This window comes from Triturus cristatus, chromosome 10, assembly GCF_964204655.1.
Source record: "Triturus cristatus chromosome 10, aTriCri1.1, whole genome shotgun sequence".
Lineage (NCBI taxonomy): Eukaryota > Metazoa > Chordata > Amphibia > Caudata > Salamandridae > Triturus > Triturus cristatus.
The window spans coordinates 308,753,966-308,776,377 of record NC_140593.1 but is presented as its reverse complement, the minus strand read 5'-3'; the positions used below and the strand labels follow the sequence as shown (position 1 = coordinate 308,776,377).

Below are 22,412 nucleotides of genomic sequence, written 5' to 3'. Positions count from 1 at the left end.
TGTGACTCTGTCGATGCCGGTCCACTCTGGTAGTGACGAACTGAGTCGGATATAAGCGTCACCCATGCACGCTGACATCATTTCCTTTCTTTACATCACCCATACACACTGACTTCAGTTCTTTTCCTTCTGTGTCTTTACATGCAGAGCAATGCTCGTCTTATTCTTCACTTGTGAAGAGATTTCTCTTCAGAGATTTTTTATTGAAGTCTGGTAGAGACTTCCGCATTCAGATGTTTGTGATATATGCCCATGAGAGTGCTTATGCTCGTTGCATGACTTCAGGACCTGTTACGACTGTGCGCAGTTGAATCCGAAAGTCATCCAAGATCGAAACGGTGATGCACTATGCGGTAAACCACTGGAAGGCCCCACGCAGGTCCTGCGCCAAGTTGAAGATGAGAGCGCAGACCTGCATCCCCTTCTGCTTCCGAAGTCGTTCTTGAGGCAGATCTTCGAGGTTGAAGTTTTCCGAAAAGTCAAAGACAGAACATGAGAAGTCCAAGCAAGGCTTGGCCCCTTCCCTCCACTCTCTGGAGAAGGTGCGACGGCTTCCCCATGCCTCTTTGTCTTGCTCCCGTTCCACTGAGGAGCCTATTCCATCCCCTGTCCCGATGCACCCCGAGTATCCGAGCCCATCAGTGATAAGACTTTAAAGAGGCTAAGCTACATATTTGTGGCAAGCATAAGGCTCCCACAGGCTTGCCTTTCGGTCCCAAGGATCCACAGGGCCCCTCATTTCGGTTAGGGCCACCAGGTTCTCCCTTGGTGCTGTCTGGGCCCCTTGCATCCTCTTCGGGTTCTGCACGACTTGGGCTTAGTGCCAAAACTCACTTCAACTCCTGGGACATCAACAGCAATAGGCGCTGGAAGTAGGGGTGTTGGGAGTAGCTGCAGCACCCCCAAAATAGCCATGCTGGAGTTCCAAAGGTGCATGAACAATTGGGATGCCTTTAAATGTAGTTTTTATCTTGTCACATTTGTTCCTTCAAAGACAGAGGTCATTTGTCGGGCTGTGTCTTCTGACAGATTGCTGCTTATTCTTTTATCTTGGAGATTGGTGTTTACTGTTATTTCTCTGACTTCAAAGCGATTTTGTAAAGTGAACAATTTGACAATCTTGATGGTGTGAAAGGCTGTAAGATGTCATTTTTTGTAACAAAAATTAAATACCTATAAATGAACTGTACAAATATTTCAAAATGTATTTGCAGTTCAAAAGCAAAAAATAAGTGCTTTGTTGTAATTCTGAAATGTGCCAAAAACAAGGATTTTAGTAGGATCAAAATAAAAAGATATGCTGTACTGTATGATACGCAAATGACAAATATTCACTGAAACCTGATTTCCACACATTATCATATGTGCGCAATCAGTTATATTAGTAAAACTATATGTCTGGGCAAAATTAGTGGACATTACAGTGGCGAATGTGCGGTCTGTAAATAACAATGCACTTCCACTCCTTGCGTGTAATATATTTACAACAATATGCTCCAAAAGGCACCACCAGATAAATTGCACGCCCAAACAATTCTCCGACTGAATGGGGTGGCTCATTTATGGCACGTCTTCTTTGTGTGAGACTTGTATTTTTCATAATCATCATGAGTTTATGGCTACAACATTGATGGCAGCACCCTCACTTGTGAAAATTGTTAAATGGCCACTGGCAACACCAGCACCTATGACACCGGTGCAGAGGAGGAAGATCTTGCTACACAACAACCTATATGGAACTCATTATACTCTAATATGATTCCACTTCCGAGCAGCAGTGTGCACACATTACACCAGCTTTTGTGCTCAGACTCTAAACAGAGCCAGCTTTATGGAGATAACTGTGGTGGGGCAGCTAAGGTCCTTGATCTCCAACTCCCCACTATGGAGGTTAAACAAACCTGCTAACGGGGATATTACAGTATGGCCAAGCTCCAACAAAATCTCTTTTTCCCCTCATTGAGGCTCTAACTGCCTCAATGCCAGGTACTTGGGCTAAATCATGCCCTAGCCCCCAACTCCTGCTCAATCCTGGTCACCACATATCGTGTAGGTAAGGCGATGAGAACTAGTATGGTGCTTCTATGACACACATGGATGAAGCCCACAGGGCTTCTTTGGTGATATCTTGGCGTCTTTAATGGACATGTTTTTCAACAGCACCCCCTTTTAAAAGATGGACTCAGTCATAGAACAATTTAAAGAAAGCTAAGCCATGGCCCGTTCTCTAGAACTTTCAGCTTCAGTCTGGTAGTCATCACAGCAATTTCGCCCTTTCAAGGGATATGCCAATGGTCTGTGTATAAACAGCACCAGCCTACACCACCCACACAACAGCTTTCCCAGCCCTCTCAAGGTTGAAAATAACTGCAAAACGTCTTTAGTGCCACTTTGTAACACACAGTCACCCAATGGAGGGCAGGATTTGCCACTTCCTGTAGGGATAGCAAAACATTGCATCTGATAAAATGGTCCTACATATTGTCTAATGGCATTCCTAATGGCCCTGCCATTCCTTTCATGTGCTGGACCCAGCACATGTGACACCTGTGGTGGAACGCCTCTCAGATAACCATCTGTCTGTCTTATCCCAGGATGTGTAGGCTCTTTTGGCTAAGAGCCGTAGAAAGGGTTCTGACACCAGAATTAGTAATTGGTTGTTACGTCTGTTACTTCTTGGTGCAGAACAAGGGCAGAGGTCTCCATCTTATTCTATACCTTCGACTTCTCATCGCCTTCCTGCGCAAAGACAAATACGATGTTCACTTTGAGGCAGGTTTTCTGCCCTAAATCCTGGAGACTGGATGGTATCATTGTCCTGCAGGATGCTTGTTTTCACATCCACGTTCTGCAGGCCTTCTAGTGCTCACAAAGGCGATGGTGGTGGTTGCTTCCTATCTGAGTAGGTCAGACATACCAGTCCTCCCCACCTCAAAAGCTGGCTTTTGAAGGCAGGCTCCCCACAGTTGGTTGCGGACCACCTTCAAACGCTTCAAACAACGGCAAACCTCTTGACTTAGTTGGGGTATTTGATCCAGCCTGCTGAAGTCACAAAGACTCCTTTGCAGAGGATCTCTTTTGTCAGAGCCATCCTGGATATGGTGCGCTTTCAAGCTTTTCCCCCAGCTTGCGAACCCAAGACATTCGGGCTGTGATGCAGATGTTGCAGCCTTTGTCCTGGGTCACAGTGAGGATGGCTCTAAGGCTTCTGGGCCTGCTTGCTTCGTGCACCCTGCTCACCGATTATTCTATGTAACCTAAAGTCACAGTGGGCCCAGTAAAGTAGTCTATCAGATGCCATCCAGGTGTCAGAGGAGGCTGCAATACATCTGCAGGGGTGGCTGTTTGGCTGCAATTGGTGCAGCGGTAGATCCTTCTTCTTATCCCACCCAGAGCAAGTGGCGGAGGACCAACGTATTGATAATGGCTTAAGAAGGGCTTTTGGAAAAGGTGGAGATCAGAGTTCTCTGGTCTCCAACAGAGACCCGCCTCCACATCAGATTGTTGAAGCTGGGGTGATTTGAATTGCCATTGAAGGCCTTTCTACTACCCATCACAGGGGGCGGGTACAGGTTGACGCGGACAACACAGCTGCCATTTGGTACAATATCAAGCAGGGCGGGGTAAGGTCCAGACTCCTGTGCCAGGAGGATCTGTGCATCTGAAACTGGCTCAATCATCAGGGGATTTCCCTGTTGGTACAACACCTGGCCGTAACTTTAAACACCAGGGCAAGCAAATTCAGTTGGCAGCGCATAGCACATCATGAATGGCAATTATATCCCTAGGTGGCAAATGCCATCTTTCAACCGTTGGGGGAACCTTGGTTAGATCTGGTCACTACTGCAGAGAATGCACTATATCAGCACTTTTGCAACCTGGCGTTCCCCAGAAATCTCTGTCTGTCACGGAGATTTCATATAGTGTGCAGCAAAGGGCTCCTTTATGCCTTCCCAGTACTGTCTCTCCTGCCCAGAATTCTGAGTAAGATCAGTAAGGCGAGGCCCAAGTCATCCAAGTTGCACTCGTTTGGACCAAGAGAGTGTTGTCTCCAGAACTTCTGGGCGTGTCACAGCAGCAGGATAGAGTCGTGAACCTGAGCCTATGCAGTCTGCACCTCCATGCATGGAGATTGTGCAGTGGCAGTTGAGAGGAAGCCACTGATGTCATCCTAGCACCCAGGCACCCTTCCACAAAATCTGTATATGCAGGCCACTGGAACAAGTTTGTGGCATGGTTTGGTACCCAGCAGTTTGACCCCTTGCATGCGATACTTTTGGGTGTTGTTCACTTTGTTTTTGGTCTAACAAGGCCTTGATTTGAGCACAGTTAATGGCTGCCTGTTGGCACTTTCGCACTTTTTACGTTTTGCGGATCAGCTGTCCTTGGTAGTGCCACATTGGAACTTAAATTTAGCCCACACCATTCTGATGGGTGCCCCTTTTGAATCAATGCACAGTTGTTTTCTTGCCCCCTCTGACCTTTAAAAAGGGTGTTCCTGCCAAAGTAAAAATCTGCATGCTGGGTGAATTACTTTAGACTCTCCTGATCCAGCTTCCCGATACCACCTTTTTTCCAGACAAACTGATTTTCGGGACTTGAGCGGCATTCCTGCCAAAGGTGGTGACGCCTTTTCACCTCAGATAGACCATCACGCTTCTAACCTTCTTTGCTCCACCTCAAACCTCAAAAGAGAAAGAAATTCTCTCTTGTTTAGAGACCAACAGAACACTCTTCAATTACATTGATTGTACCAAAGGCCATCGACTGGACAGTCAGCTCTTTTTGGAGTTCTCTGGGACAAAGAAGGGCAATGCATGTAAAGAAACAGACCATCTGTTGATGGCTAGTCCTCTGGATTTAGATCTGCTATGCATTGGCTTTAAAGAAGCCTCCAAAATGCCTATGGGCTCACTCCACAAGAGCCAAAGCTGCTACCACTGCTTTGGTATGCGGAGTGCCTGCCCTGGATATCCGTCAGGCAGCTACATGGGTATCAGTGCATACGTTCACAAATCACTATTTCCTCGACAGTCAGGATCATTGAAATGAGCACGCTGCCCACTTGGTCATGCAGGACTATTTAGTATGAGCCATTCCATATACCCACCACCTTGGAAGGTACTGCACTTTGGTATCTATTTACAAAGCTAGAAGTCTGTGTTCAAAAGTATCTATCAGATAAGATACTTTTGGTAATGCCATTTCTGTGGATACTCTATTTAATCACAGATTTCTCATCATCCACCTTCCTGTTCTGTGGTGTGGTCTCTTCCATCTAAAATATCCCAATTGTTCAATTCACAGGCAGGCTCTCCATCAGAAGGTAAGGAAGAATTCCTGAAAGAAACTGATACCAGCGCACATGAACAGCGCTTATGTGCAACTCCGTTCATTATTTCAGAAGGCGAAAGGCTTCAACGCTGAGCCGCACAGCACCCCCTGTGAAAGCGCAGGAGCGCTGATTTTGAATCTTCTGTTTGCAGACTGTGTAGATGGATAATGGAATAAACACATATGTGCTTCTCCCTCCTCCCAGGACCTATTTAGTGGCAGTGCGGTCTTTTGACTGTTATCCGGCCACGCTATGGAATGCCCTTCCTCTGGCCATTAGATCTATGAATAACGAGTTGAATCTCTGAAAATCATTCAAGACCTGGCTGATCTTTTTAGCTGTCACGTCTGCTCTTGGTGTAGTGGTTCTCTTTTAGCCGCCAGTGCTGGGATGCTTCCAGGTCGCCATGTGCTTTTCAAATCCTTTAGCATAGGATGATCCTTGACAGAGGAGACATGGCGGCTCTCATTTTTCTGGACCTCCCCGCAGCATTTCACACAGTCTCACACCCCATCCTCATCAGTCACCTGCATGAGGTTGGCATCCAAGAACCCTCTCTCCGCAGGATCTGTTACTTCTTAACTAATAGAATACAAGCTATCAGTCTGGCAACTTACTCATTGGAACCACACAAACTAATCTGCGGAATCCCTCAAGGTTCATTGCGCAGACCCACCTTTTTCAATGCATACATGATCCCTCTGGTCAATGTCATCCACCTACGTGACATCAACATCCTTTCCTATGCAGATGAGGCACAATTCATACTCTGTCTCTTGGACAAGCCCCCAATACAAAAAACAAGTTCAACACTCACATGCCCAAAGTCACTAACTGGATGAAAGTTAACTATCTCAAGCTCAATATGGACAAGACAGAAGTAGTGATCGTCAATAAGAACTCCTCACTATGGCACTCCAACTGGTGGCCTGCCAACCTCTGACCCACACCCAGAACCCACAACAGGAATCTCAGAATAATCATCAATAGCAAACTGGACATCGCCATCTCTGCATTCTGCATCCACACCCTTGAAGTTGCTGAGGAAGATCTTCAAATGGCACCCAAGCAACACAAGAAAAACTGTCACTCCTGTCATAGTCACCAGCCAGTTGGGTTATGAGAGCCCTTTATGCTGCGATAATCAGGCAACTCACTAGAAACCTACAGACCAACCAGAACTCGGAAGCCAGACTCATCCTCAACCTCCCACACAGAACTCATGTTACACCACACTGCAGGGATCTACCCTGACTTTCAGTACACAAATGCGTTCAATTCAAACTCCTCACACACAGACAAGGCAGTCCACAACCCAGCCCCACCTACGTGAACATTTAATCTCCTTCCACCAACCATCCAGACTCCTCCACTCTGCAGAACTCCTACTAGCAACCATCCCACACATACACAGAACCAGATCAGAAGGATGAGCGTTTTCTTACATTGCTCCTAAAGCATGGAACAACCTCCCTCTCCACATCAGAGCCTCCTCCTTTCTTCTTGAATTCCAGACGAAGCTGAAGATTTGGCTTTTATATTAACCAACCTACTGTAGGTAGGACTAGGCACACATACCTACTCAGCACCAGGATACCCTTGCAGGTGGCAGTGACCTTTACATAATCGAATAACATAGTCTGGTATCTGGGTATAGTCACAAGGTGAGAAATCTGCGGTTATAAAAAAGGTAAGTAATTTGTTCATTTGGTATTTCTGTAGCACAAACCTATCCAAAAGGCAGCAAAGTGCAGTCAAGGATATAGAGATGTTGTTCCAGAACTTGGGTGCATGGATGGAAAAAGCCTGTTTTCTTTTTGTTTCTTTTTTATAATTCTTAGTCTGCAGTCTGATGGTGTCCTGGTTTGTGAGTCTGCCGAGATCCACCAGGGATGGTGAGCTGAACTGAAAGATAAGCAGGGGTGTTGGTTGTGATAGCTTTATAAACATTGCGGTTGGTTTAGAAGATGGTGCAGGCCAGAAGGTGCAGTCAATGGAGTTCCATCACGATTGAGGTGATGTGATAATATTTCTTCAGGCCATGGATGAGATGTGCTTAGGTGTGTAGAGTGTACTTAAAGGGTACTATTGGGAGCCTAGAAGGCCATGGAATAGGACATTACCAGCATCCAGATGTGAGAGTCAGTGTAAGCAGTTCTGAAGTAGCTTTCTGGAACAAAGGATTTGACTTTATTTAAAAGAGAGGTGTTACCAGGCCTTCTCTATTTTTTTGGCAATGGGTCACTTGAGGGTGAGGTTGGTGCCCATGGTGGATCCAAGTGACTTGGCATTCGGTGAAAGTTAGGCTTTAAAGTTGTGAAAGTTCATGTCATTGATTCTGGTTTGTATTGTATCTTATTTATTGTTCTTGGAAAATAACAAGAATTCAGTCTTGGTTGGATTGAGCTTCAGGTAGATACTGGACATCCAGGTCTGGATGATATGCAAGCAATGTTTGAGTTGTTGGATGTCTGAAGCGGAGTCAGCTTTCAAGTAGGGTTGTATATCATAAGTCTGTTGGTGAATTTTGATGCTATTATCTGTGAGGTAGAACACCAAGCAGCTCCATGTAAAGGTTGGAGAGCACAGGAGACAGTATGGGGCCCTCTGAGATTCCACAGGTGACACAGATCATTTGTGGCCTGGAGGTGTCCATGTGAATAAAACGGTGTCAATTGTGAAAGTATGAGGAGAACCAGTAAAGGAGATTGCAGGTTAATCCCATGTGTGACTCCAGGGTATGTGTGTATAAGAGTGCAATGGTCAACTTTGTCGATGTTAGCTGAGAGGTCCACCAATATGAGGAGGCAGGGGTCTTCTTTATCTATGGTCAAGAGAGCAATATCTGGGACGTGGTAGGTTGCAATGCTGCAGGGTGATCTGAAGCCAGACTGGTAGTCTTGATGATGGTTGGAGTTGAACAAAGACTGCTTTTCAGTAATCTTGCCAATGAATGGTAGATGAGTGATGGGCTGGTAGTTGGAGTTCATTAGGGTCTAGTGTCGGTTTCATTAGCAGTGGGAGGATCTGCCCTGTCTTGAGAGCTTCTGGGAAGATGCCCTGAGTGAGTGAGGCATTGACAATAGTAAGTAGATGCATATCCCCAAAGAGAGCTTTGATAAAGGACAATGATAAGACATCTTCGTCAGAAGTGGCTTTAAGGGAGTTGAGTATGTCAGCAAGATCTAGGAGAGATAGGGCTTTGAAGACTGACTATGATTGAATTCTACAGGAAGAGGTGGGTGTAAAATTTGAAGCAGGCTTGGTGTCGTTGATGTGCTGTCATATCTTCTGTATTTTTTCACAGAAGAAGAGGTTGTTAATGTTGCACTTTACTATAGTCTGAGGAATAAGTCCGTCCGTCAGGGGGTTGATACAGTATGTCTTGAACATCATTCTGATTCTGTTTATGGCTTTAATTATGGTGTTGGTATTGTAGTTGGCTTTGGCCAATGTGAAGAGGCTCTATGTTTTAGGTGAGGGAGTTCAGTATCCAGAGGTCCACCGGAGTTCTGTTTTTCTTCTATTTTCTTTCTGTTCTGTGGATGGGTTTTTATTTTCAGCAAGTTCTTTAGAGTACCAGGGTGATTGCTCCTGCATGTTGTGATTGTGAAAAGGATATTCACAAAGCTTTCCAAAATATTGCTTTAGTTATCTTGACATCGGACATGGAATTGATCGAGAGAGATAAGAGTTCCAGCATTAGATTGTCTATTGAGGGAAAGAGAACACTTGCGAGATTGATGTCTAAAGTGTGTAGAGACAATAAGTCACAATGTAAAGAAACTGGTCTTAAGCAACGTCATGATGAATGCTGTACGGATGCACTGCGTTCTTTTGATACCAATGATATCGCACTGTATTTTGTTATTATTCTTTTTGTTTATTCAATAAAAAAGATTTTTTTAAAAATAAAATGTCTATTGAGAAGTCTTTAAAGGATCTGAAGGTTTGGTCTTCTCTTTTGTGTTGACCTTTGTTTGTTGGTAGGGTATGAAGCATGCAGATAGGGATAGCAAAGTTGTCGGTCTAGTCCATAGGAATGATATGCTTTGTATTCTTGGTTATGTTGAGAAGACATGGTCGAGTAAATGACCTTTGGAGTGTGACATGTTAAGTGTTTCGATGAGGTTGAAGAGGGTGTCTCTTGTTTGTTTTGGGCTTGTTTTGTCTGGGAGGTTAAAGTCACCCAAGATGCTGGTGTAGTAAACCAGTTGATGAGATGGCAGTCTGAGTTGGAAAGAGTGGAAATCGCATGTCAACAGCTTCCCTGGATCTGAGTGTCACTTTCTTGCCTAGGGTGTAGGACCAGGAGGACTTATGGAGTATAGAAAGACCTCCTGCCATCGTATGTGCACAGTCCACACGATGGAGGCTGTAGGAAGAAGAATGTCTAGGATGTGTGAAAATAATGTTAATGTATTGCAGTTGTTGGCTGTGAGAGAGATCACCCACCTTGTCCTGTTAAATCTGTGACAGAACTGTCTACATCACTCTGTTTGATCCATTCCACGGACAGTTAATAGGCTGTGGTACCTAATCCAGTTAGTGCATATTAGCTATCTTTCCACTAGCGGTGAGCGACAAGTGAAAGCAGTATACAGTCACCTGGATTCTACACACAGCTAGGGCAGATTAGTAGGACTTTCTGTAGTCCTGTTACAATTTGATATTTCACAATAGAAATTGATGTAGGTTGTTTACATGATGAACAATGTATCCATCACCATTTTTTACATTTTACATATTTATTTCTCAAATTCATTTACAGGTTGTTCAAGAAGCACTGGACAAAGCAAGGAAAGGTCGCACCTGTATTGTTATTGCCCATCGCTTGTCCACCATCCAGAATGCTAACAAAATTGCAGTGATACAGAATGGACAAGTAGTAGAACAAGGAACACACCAGGAACTCCTGGGACAGAAAGGGGTCTATTTCACACTAGTCAGTATACAACTGGGCCACACATGATTTGAGAACTCCATCGCCTTTCTCCAATCTTCCTGGGTTATGTCAGTATTGAAGACAAGCTCATTTCAAAGCACAATATATTGGATATTGTGTACTCCATCACAACTACAACCATTACAGTGACAGACCTTCACATCGGAAATACCATTGTATTGGTATGGCCGCTGAAGCAACTTGCCATAACCATTGACAATCTTTTAAACAATGAGAAAATATATAAGAACATCAAATCAACCAGGATTGAACCTTAGATCTTTTAAGAGATTTGCTTTGTCATCTACATTTCTTCTCTTACCATAGAGACGATGTGTCATAGATTTGAAAAATTTACTGATATGATTGTGTTCACTAAGAAACCTTCTGAGATGCACACAAAAAGGAGAACAAAACAAATATTGTCATTCCAATAAGTCTACTGAAAGCTTCACTCCCATTATCTGATAAGCTATATGTTTCACTTTTACCATAAACCAATTAACAATATTGTATCCTATAGGGGATTGTTTAAGAACCATGCCACTTATGAAGTCTTCACTGCAGAGCTGTTGCTCCAGAAACAGCATCCAATTAATGAGCAAAGAAATATGTTAAAATAATGTGAAGGACAGTATGCACTCCCCAAAACATTGTCCTATTAATGTGATGAATTAATGGCTTTTGTGTGGATTACTGGTAATGTATACATGTTTGACCCTAATGTTTTTGCTGCTGTTTTGATATATAAACAATACAGCTTACAATACAACTAAAAATTGGTAAAATGGTTATTAAACAAAAGAGAGGATGAAGCACACAGCAGTCAAGATATATGAACATTTAGAAGTAGCAATCTCTCATATAGATAGTGAAGCATTGCAATTGTATATGTCAATTATCTAAGAATTACTGTAATTGTCATCTATGTTGATACAGTTTACGAAATATGCCAGTTCAACCCATACGTTCTGTGCTTCTCAATTTATATCCGATGAATAACATTTGAATTATAAGTATCAAAAATAAGATAGAAAAGGAGAGCAGGATAAAGAATCAACATTCAGAAAGTGTCAATGCTTAGTTTGCCACTTTAGTGTTGAAAATAACAAGTTATTCTGCATTAGACTCAATAAATGTTTGCAGGAAGAAGTCACTAATAGCCTGTAGTAGAGCAAACAAAGCCCAAACACGAGATCATGGTCCAACAGGACTACACCAAGCACTTCCCCTCAATGGCTGTTAAGGGACTCATACAACTAGCAATAGCAGCTGCACGTTAACATTTCATATTAACGTCTATGAAACTATAAGGCAAGAATTTAAGGTTAGTGCTGATCCCTCAATATATCATCTTGTCCATTTAAACTAGGATAAAGTACCCATTACTGAGCAGGGTTAACGTGAAGGAAAACATTTGCAATATTTTAAAGCTATCTATAAAATATACATTTTGTAAAAACATTAGTGACTTCATTGTCAGGAATTATGTTTTTTCAAGCATCTTTGATTTGAACATTAACTACCAGAGCATCCTTTTGCATGAAGTATTTTGCTGTGAGGACTGTACCAACTACAAGCACATTACATCTGATGTTACCACATATGTTTCACTACAAAAACCTTCCTCAGTGATTGTTCATATTAGAGCGTTAGACCTACAGTTATTTAATACATAAGAATGCAGGATACACAGTTATTACTATGGGTTTCACCCTTGGGGGGTAGGTGCATGGAATGCCAGACAAAATTCCTAAGAAAGATCTTGTTTTCCTAACTAAAGTGTAAAAGATTTTTTATGAAACTTTTCTTTAAGGTCTGTAGTGTTAAAATGTGTGAAAAGTGTATCAGGAAAATCAATACACCATGTTAAACTTTATTATGATGTTTGCTTATTCTTTCCCATGGGATGATGTCACCAGCAGACAAGTATGGGGTTTTTAGTTATCCTAATTAAAATGCATATTGACCTTTGTATGCTAGTGGACATTGCGTAAGGTGCCAATGAATTGTTAACTAAATTGGTTCATTGTTCTCTTGCCTCCCCTTGCTTTGGACAAATGCTTTAACCAGCAGAAACAAATGGTGAGCAGCCGTAAGTGTTACAGAAGTGTGCTGCAGCAGGAGGAAGCTAAAAACTAATGAATCTCTACATAACGTTAACATTTTTCCAATATATTATTGTATACAGGTTTTACAGCCCAAATGCAAACTCTGAGGATAGTCAAAAATGAATGTTAGATAAAACAGAATCAAACAGGAATGTATAACTAGTAAAGGCAGCAAAAGTCTCAATTATGTATATAACCATTGTTTATAAAACAAATCAAGAAAGCAGAGAATTGTTTGGCTTTATTTAATAAAAAGCAGAAACTATTATTGTTTTTTTTTTTCAGTTATATTTTCATAAAAGCACACTGAGAAATTCAGTTTGTTTATGGATAACAATCACTCAGTAACATTGAGCATCATTGTAAAAATTACTAAAGTTGTCTCTTTTTCAGTTTGAGAACTTAATGTAATATATCTTTTAGGAAAGACCAACCCAAGCATGTGGTTATGCAGTATCCCCATGGAAATATTATTGCTTCCTAATAATGTGCCTTTCATAGAACATGCACTAAGGTACATTCATTGATCCTCCAAGTAGTGCCAAGCTAGGTAAATAAACTTGTGTATAGGGGTAGATTTTCACCCATTCATATGGGTAGCTAGATTAAATTGTTTGAGATGAGGAGCTGTCTAAGAGCTGGAGTGCTGTACCGGTGGTCTGCTGTCTAGCGGGATTCTACTTCTACATAAGATGTCTATGTAAGATTTATTTTACTGTTCAACATGTCTTAGTGTTATTGCTGATGTGCTTCAAAGTAAAGGGATACTTACCAACATCTTTGTGAGATGTTGCCCTGTGTTCATACATCTTTCAAAAATATTGTAACATTGTAGTGCATTTCTCGGTAAATATGTGGGATGTTTGCTCCCAAAATTTATATAAAGTAGCCATTGGGCATACACAAGTATTTATTTAAAACTAATTTGGGAGATAGGCCTGTTCTTCAGATTAAAAACATATAATTGTATTTTTATTTTTTTATGAAAGGTTTATTGAATCAAAGAATTACATTTATTTATAGTTCTGTTAAGCTGTCTAATACACTTTGTACCATAATAAACATGTAATAAAAGCTACACAAGATTTGCAAAGTTCATCTTGGTTTTTCTTATTGCATCCATCAACTATTCGACTAGTCACATGAGCAATTAGAGAAAATTGTATAGGAATACCACACAACCAATTAGCCTGTATGTCTCAGAGGGCATCTTTCATGTGGTAATAAGTTCATAAAACTTTGCTGATTTGCTTTCCACTGTATAGGTGAAGAAGTGCACAGCAAGTATCCATTTTCTGAAGTCAGGTGTTGAGAAAAGTCTATACTGTGACCAAAATTTGAAAATCTGATGAACGAACCGTTACTTGTTTTTCATCCAAGTATTATACATATTTCCAGAATATCCCATTGCACTTTGGGACATAAGGTATGACATTGAGTTGGGTAAAAATGCTCTTTCTAGTATATACTCTTTCTAACTGAAGATTACTCATGTTTAGAATTTTCCCCATGAGCCAGACTGCAATTGGATGTTTTCTCAGCAATGCTCCCACGCACTAGTAGTTGGCATCATGGGGCTCTGTGTTGGCCCCATTCTGCCCTGAAAGTGACAGATCATGCGCCATCCATGTACTCTGGTGTTAGTTGCTTGACTGACTCTTTAGACGCCCTCAGATGCAAACCACAAATCAATAGGAGGTACCAGTGTGCAGATCTTCTGTTTTGGACCTTTATAGACAATATAAAGAGATTACTCAATAAAACCTTGTGGTGGGAGGACAATGAGGATTCTGAAGTTAGAAAAAAAGTGTCCACTAAGAAGAATGTAATTCAAGATAAGTAACTTGTTCTTCTGAGGGATACTGCTAAACGCATATACCTCTCCTTTAGAAAAGATACCAAAGCAGTACCTCTCAAGGTGGAAGGTCCGTGGAGTAGGTTTAGATGAAAAAGCTATGTAGGACCAAAAAGAGGGCAAAATTATCTTCCCATCTAACCTGGCTGTCAAGACAGTTGTCCTCCATAAACATGTGCACTGACACCCACATTGCAGCATGGCAGATGTCAAGAACACGCGTGGCAGCACAGTGGTAGCAGCCTTGACCATGGCGCAGTGAGGCCTCGGTCCTTCTGGAGGCTGATTCTCTGTCAATGCATAGCTGATCCTAATGCAGAAGTCTAACCACTTTAACAGTGTCCTTCTCTGCAGTGCCCTGGCCTTTTTTAGCCCCAGAGAACCCCGCAAAAATCTAATCATCCAGCAGATTGTCTTTGATGCAATCGATGTAAAAGCTCAAAACTCTTTTGAGAGTTGAGGCAGGGTACAGAATTTTTGGAGAGTAATGGATTGCTCAATGTAAAAGGAGTGACAACTTTAGGCAAAAATGATGCCCTGGTCCTCAGCACCAGTTTGTCTTGAAAAAATGTGGAACGGGCGGCTGTTCCGAGAAAGCCTGAAGCTCACTAATGTTAATGAGCTGAAGTAAAACCAATTAGGACGATGATTTTGAATGTAACTAGATGCAACAAGAAACTGCACATTGGCTTGAAGGGGATACACATAAGGAAAGTCTAAACCAAAATTAAGATTCCACTGTGCCATCGCAAACGGTTTGGTAGGGAGCATGTGTGTAAACCTTTAAGAAACCACATCACCTCAGACTATTTAAAACAGTATGGGTGGTACAGAAAAAGGACAAAAATCCTGAAGAATAACCTTTAATGGTGCTTCCTGCAAAAACCTTGCTTGGCCAAACAGCAAAAATCGGACAGTTTGGTTTGTAAAGACTCTGTAGCATTCTCCACACCAAGTCACAAATTTGTCCCAGCAAATTGCGTAAATAGACTTTGTAGTGGGGCGCATGCCTGCAAGGATAAATTTGACAATTTCAGAAGATAGATTGAATGCATTCAACTGTGGCCGCCTAATCTCTATGCATGTAGCTGTAGACTGCGTAGGTTCTGATGTAGAACCCTATCCTGCTGCTGTAACAGAAGTGTCATGGATGGTCAGAAAACCCAACAGGGATACAAGAGGAGGCAATCCTCGCAGGATATCCAACCATTGCAATAGCGGAAGTCATTTTGGTTGTGGCTAGCTATAAAAGCCACACACACCCGGTGACTCATGCTTGTTATCTGCTTACGTGCTTGAGAAGAGCAGCCTGCCTTTTCCAGTGGGCACACATGGATTCTTTTGGCAACTTGATCTCTGACTCTCCATGACTCCTGGCATCTTACAGATGCTTGCAGTGTCACAAAACTGTAATGCTCACACTTGCTGAGCAGTTGAACTGGAGCTCTTGAGTCCGAAAAATCCAAGAATTCCTAAACGTGAGAACATGAGAATTTGAGTTGAAAAACATTTTGCAAAGTTTCTTGAAAGACCTGCAGAGTGAAATTGACACTAAACATTGAGAATTGAAGAGTAATTCCTGAATATGGAACTCTTGGGGAGGGTTCAGCAAGAAGAAAGATACTCTTGAGAAACCCATTGGGAAACGTAGAAGAGTAATCATATTGTTTCTCTTTTTAGAATTTTATTATGGCAGAGATCAGGTTTACCCAAATACAGGTCTGTAATAATTAAAGAGGGAATGTTAAAAAGTAATCGGGCTCAGGAGAAGGGCTTGTGGTAGCGATAGTAAGCGTCTATTAAACATATCCTTTACATTGCTTAAAAGCCTTTAGCAAAGAGGACGACCAACACACCAATAGGAGGTGATACTCCAGCTGAGAGAATTCTCTCTGAGGAGTTGAGAGCCATTTTCGATGAATTAACCTTGCTCTCACAAGATTGCATGCTCTAACATGGTAGTGCCAAATCCTGAAAGAATAACAAGCATATACATAAAATTCTTTCTGAGTGAGACGAATCCATTATTATTCATGATTATCCGAGGTAGTTAATCTACTGCTTACCTTACAAAATTATATTAACGACTTGTATCTGGCCCTTCGACATTCTTGTAGAAGAGGAAATCCAACAGTAAAACAGTGAAAAGCTAGATAACTTACAGAACCAATCCAGTCGGGGATGGAGACAACCATCCTTTAAAGTCTGAAACAAAAGCCAGTATTGAAATCTCCCACCTTTCCCCACAGAGGTCAAGTTCAGAGACAACACTTAAGGTAGAACAGGTGGCCACTGTTCGGGCTAGCCCAGGAACAGTAAGTCATGTAGTAACTCCGCTGGCAGTTCCTCTTGGCCCCCAGAACGTTTTTATGATGAGCCAACCAATTTTGGGACCTTCCTAAATCAATGTCAATTATACTATGTGTAGACCTACTTATTACCCAGATGATCAACCTTGTATCACCTTCATCCGCTCTCATTTAGGTGGAACAGCTGCGTCTTGGTCAATAATCTTGTTGGAAAGGGATGTTTCAATTTTGTATGACTATGTAAATTTCAAAAAGTTTCAGAACGAAATGAAAAACCTTTTTAACAGACATAACTTTGTGTAATCCATGGCTACAGAACTTCTAAATCTAAAGCAAGGCAATAAGGATCTTCTTAGTTATTTAACAGTCTTTAATCGATTGGTTGCTAAATCTGAGTGGCATGAAGAAACAAAATGGCTTCACTATTCTATATGGGGGTTACATGGGTACCTAAAACATGTATTCGCCCAGATGGCTGACCCGCCTGGGGACTGTGAGGAACTAACAGATCTAGACTAAATGCTGGATTATTGTTTGACCAAAGGAAAGTCTGATCGAGGAAAGACTTGTCAGAAGGTAGCAGTCATCAGAGAAAAGAATTCCCAACCCAAAATTGCTGATGACAAAGAACCCATGCAAATTGGGCTCCTACGAGGCTCATTGACTAAAAAAGGAAAGACGGTGTGATAAAAAAAATTGCATTTTATTGTAGTAAGGCCAGCCATTTCCACAACAATGATTGTCCAAATAAGCCTAAGACTAAACTGAAGGTAGTCACTGCCATCAAGGAGGAAGAGGGAAGCGAAGGAACCTGCTAATTTTTTAGACTGAACTTCTGGGTAAGCAAGGATTAAGGGTGTCTCACAAACTTGCCAACACTAGTCATGAGGACGCCTTATGACACTTGACATCCCTGTAGAATTGAGATGGTTACCCGACCAAAAGGTCCTAGTAGAGATGCTGTTGGACTTTGGGGCAGTGGAAAATTTTATAGATTTCTACTATGCTCAAATATTAACCATTCGAGTAGCAAACAAAACTAAGCTAGAAACTATTTGCACGGTAGATATATTTCATCTGGACAAGTGTCGATTTTCAGAAAGCATGCGGAATGTTTTTAATTTGACCTGATTTCAGCACCTCAGTTAAAGGCAATATTAGGGGTTCCATTAATGCACCAGCACAACCATACTATTGATTGCACAGTTGGGTACTCACTTTTCCCATCTTCGTTTTGCAAACAAAAGTATTTACAAGACATACCACAACCTCAGAGTTCAGCCCAATGTGCCTTCGGAGAAATAAATTCAGTTCTGCCTGAAGTTTACCTTGAATTTTCTGGTATTGATAAGGGAAACGCTTGTGTGTTGCCATTCCATCATATTCTGAATTGCAGGATTGCACTACAACCAGGACCCCAACTACTTGCAGCATAATAAAGGCACACAGAGCGGAAGAACTAACACCTTCAAGACTATCTTGGCCAGTTTCTGGAAACAGGTTTCGTTCAACCATCTCAGATCCTGGTTTATCCTAATGTTCTTTATTCCCAAGAAAGGAGGTAAAATGTTAATATGTATAGCTTATAGGGCACATGATGGAGTTTTTTTTAAACATATGGGGCCCGATTCACAGAACTAACTTATGACAAAATCCTAAACTTACTACTCATGGTATTCACAGAATGCACTAACAACTGTCCTAAGTTTACGTCCGCACTCAGGTTGAATTTCCGCACCCGGCGTGTAAGCTCCTCACCCGGAGTGGAAGCTCCACACCCGGAGTGGAAGCTCCACATCCGGAGCGGAATTTCCACCATCGGGCCAGAATATCCGCGTCCAGGCCGGAATACCCACAATGCATCAGATACAGCCAATTAACACCAGATTGTGGGTATTCCGGCCCGGAAGCGGAGATTCCGGCCCAATTGTGGAAATTCTGCTCCGGTGTGGAGCTTACACTCCGGGTGCAGAGTTTACACTCAGGGTGCGGAAATTCTGGCCTGAGTGCGGACATAAACTTAGGAAAGCCATAAGTGCATTCTGTGAATACCATGAGTAGTAAGTTTAGGATTTTGTCGTAAGTTAGTTCTGTGAATCGGGCCCATGTTTATTGGCATTTTTATTCTTGGAAGACAGTTGTTGCAAGCATGTCTCAACATCACAATTTTTGCGACACTAGCTCAAAGAACATATTTTAGATAGGAATGTCCATAGGTGAACATTCAAAGGGGAAAGGTATACACATACTCAACAGGTCGCAATGGCAGAGGTGAATTGCAGCATAAATGCTTAATACATAAATCAGTATCTAATAACAGTTCCCACCTTACACCCTCTGCTCATTTCATCATAGGTGTAATCTAAAACCCAAGATATATATCTATTTGACAGGTAATGCCTTTGTCTGCCAGGTCTCATTGTCGTGAAGACTACGTCTCAGAAATAAGAAAAAGGGGAATCACAGATGCCAACAAATGAGAAACTAAGAACGAGAATTGAAAAAAAAGAAAGGACTAGCTGTCCCCTAGGTCACCAACACCCTGAAAGGAGAGGGAGAATGACAAAGCTTGTAAGGAAAAAAAAAAAGAAAAGACTGTATAAAGCGTAGTGGGAGACTCTGAGCCTGTCGAACTTGTGATAGGGTTCATGACTGGAGGGTGGTAATTCCGGTGAAAAGAGCTACCGTCTAATGAGGGGGAAGGGAACATCTTCAGGACACACCAAGTTATCCTTGCTATAGTCCACACTCTACCCCATCCGTATACTTGGATGAGGCTCTGTCTTCTACCTCAGCCAGCCCTTCCTCCCTTTCTGGGTTCCACTCCAATACACTCCCTGGGTGTGGCCAAGACTCCAGCACCCCAACCATAGCTCTGTTATCGGGTGCCTCTGCACTCCCCTAGGGTCTTCGTGAATCAGGGCTCTCTCTTCAGCCATAGCCCATAAAGGTCACTTCATTCGTCCAAGTATTCACCGCTAGTCCCACCTCTGATTTCCACGATATCGTGATTTGTTTTGTCACCAGGACTTAAACCAGGTCCTGGAACCAGGAGTCAACTTTGTGTTTACGGGGTCTGGGAAACAGTCAAACCTCCAGACTGCATGGGAGAGATCAGTTCAGGGTGGCATTAAGGGTCTCGATCACGGCATTCCAGAAAGGCTGCAACTGGAGTCAACTCTACACAAATGACAGAAATCGGCGACCAGTAGTTTTCACCTGGGGCAGCTGCGTGGGTCCCATCCTTAGATGGCTTGAAGCATATGGTTTGTCAGAAATGTCATATGGACATTGTCAGAAATGGGGGTCTCTAATTGGCAGAGGTAGGTACTTTTGTCCAAATAGGGACCCTTGATTCTAGTCAGAGTAAGGGGACACACTCCTAAAATAACCCCTGCTCACCCCCTTGGTAGCTTGGCATGAGCAGACATGCTTATCTTTGAGGCATTTGTGAACACATACAGTAATACAGTGAAAACACTACAAATGGAAACCACACCAGTTTAGAAGAATAGCAAATCGTTATCTAAACGAACAAGACCAAATACGATAAAAATCCAGCATACAATACTCTTGAAATTTTGTGCAAATTAACTTTTAAATTGCAGGTAAATCAATAAAACACAGTTCCTCCAACTCAGTAGCTCCTCCTGGGGCTACCGCGATACTAAATATGACGGAGTCCAAACAATACCAGCCGACCGCGTCGATACGGCCGGCTAAAGCGCCGACAGACACAGGACACAGTAACTTTCTTGTTGCGACCAACACTTCGGTGCGAGTCATTCGGGCAAACGTCGTGGTCGTTTTGTGAAGCGGAGCGTTGTGGCACGCAGTGTCCTCACGATGCGGTGCAGGCAGCAGCTCATTGACGGAGTCGGTGAGACCAGGGCTTGCATTGAAGGGTGAGACGGTGCTCGCTGCGGTACTGGCAGGTCACGGTGTGGCGATGGAGACGGTTGATGTTCGAGTCAGGTAGCAACGGAGTCGGTGAAGTCCCTGAAGCATGTAGCGAAGCGTTGCGGAGTGCAGTGCCCTCAGGACGCGGTGCAAGCAGCGGCTCATTGACTGAGTCGGTGAGACCAGGGTTGCAATCTCAAGCGAGGCATTGCTCTCGGCGATGCTTTCAAGACACAGAATCCTGCGACGGACTCGATGACAGAGTCGGTTACCCTTTCCTTCTGCGGAGACGATCAGAGATGGTGCCCACAGACACGGTGCGGTCTTTGCTGTTCCTGAGACCTCTGGAACAGGGGGCAAGCTCAGTTCAAGCCCTTGGAGATTTTCTCTTCAAGCAGGGGACAAATTAAGCAGCAAAGACCTTTCTCCTTTCCTGGGCAGCAAGTAGCCACTGCAGGTCAACCCCAGACAGCAAACAGCACAGGGGCAGTATTCCTCCTCAGCTTCTCTGGCTCTTCTCCTTGGCAAAGTTTCCTCTTGATTTCCCAGAAGTGATATAAAAGTCTGGGGTCTGGGCCCCTCTTTTTATATACAAAAATCCTTTGTTCTCTGAAGGTAGAGAGTATCTGTACCCAGCCAAAAACAGGTCTGTCCTCACTGGTGCAGCTTCCTGGCAGGAGGTGGAGACAGCATTGTTGAAGGCATACCAGGCCCATTCAGGTGAAAGGAATTTTCCACCCCCTACTCATAATAAAGCCCAGGTCTATTCAGCCGCTGCCCCTCTCCGGCCCCTGTTATCCAAAAGCCAGACATGCAATACACAAACCTAGCAGAGGCACACTGGATGGTTAGACAAGAAAATACCTACTTTCTAAAAGTGGTATTTTCAAACACAGCATGTAAAAATCACCCTCACTAAAAGATGCATTTTAACCTTCTGAGTTCAGGCATATTAAACTTTACTTTTCTACTGTGTTCCCAGGGCCAGTTATGTTTATAAGATGTTATAAACAAAATCCCCATTCTGTCCTATGGGAACAGGTAGCCTTGCAATAGTGAAAAACAAAATTGGCAGTATTTCACTATCAGGACATGCCACACACATCAGGGCATGTCCTACCTTTCGCATACAATGCACCCTGCCCACAGGGCCTACCTTAGGGGTGACTAATATGTAGAAAAGGGAAGTTTAGGGACTGGCAAGTTTGTGCACTCACCAAGTCGACATGGCAGTCCCAGACTGCACACAGGCTCTGAAATTGCAGGCCAGAGTTACATTTTACAGGCTGCTTCTGTGTGTGGCACAATCAGTGCTGCAGCCTACTAAACAGCATTTGATTTACAGACCCTGGGCACACACTGTCCACTATACTAGGGTCTGACAAGTAACTCAAATGTTCCAATCATGGAATAACTAACCCATAACAACAATTTATAAAGGGAGCACTTGCACTTTGGCACTGAACACCAGTGGCAAAGAGCCCAAAGCATCTAGACCAGCAAAACGAAGTCCAAAATACAGCAAAAACACAGGAGGCAAAAGCAAAAAATGCAGGGAAGACCCATGCCAATGATGCCAGGTCTAACAGACATAGTTAAACTGAGTATATTTTATTCTCATGTTTCTGGGGACCTTCTCAGTATATGCCAGGACCCTATTCCACTCTAAATCTGTAAATTTTCATCTCAAGGCCTCTCCCCATTGACGCCTACGTACCGACAGGGGCCTACGGACAGTAGCGTTCAGTGATCCATAGAACCACCTCACTAGGTGCTACACTGTCCCCATAGATACTAGCATCTTTAGTACCTCATGTGTCATTGGTTCAACCCGACCAGTGGCCCACAAATCTTCAAAAGCCCATGTCAGGGCTTCATAGGTTAGGAATTGACCCACAGGTATACCACACTGGTCTACCAGTTCCTCCATTGGGAGTAGAGTTCCCAATTGAAAACA

General features: G+C 42.9%; 1 protein-coding gene across 1 annotated transcript in view; it reads left to right on the top strand.

Annotated features, from left to right (window-relative positions):
* LOC146789359 (ATP-dependent translocase ABCB1-like) overlaps window positions 1–13,487 on the top strand; it is a 502,439-nt gene extending 488,952 nt beyond the window's left edge. Inside the window, exon 28 of the mRNA XM_085631305.1 lies at window positions 10,107–13,487. Coding sequence (XP_085487431.1) covers window positions 10,107–10,307 — 201 coding nt within the window. The 3' untranslated portion in view covers window positions 10,308–13,487. The remainder of the gene's footprint in view (window positions 1–10,106) is intronic.
* Window positions 13,488–22,412: the final 8,925 nt, after the last annotated feature.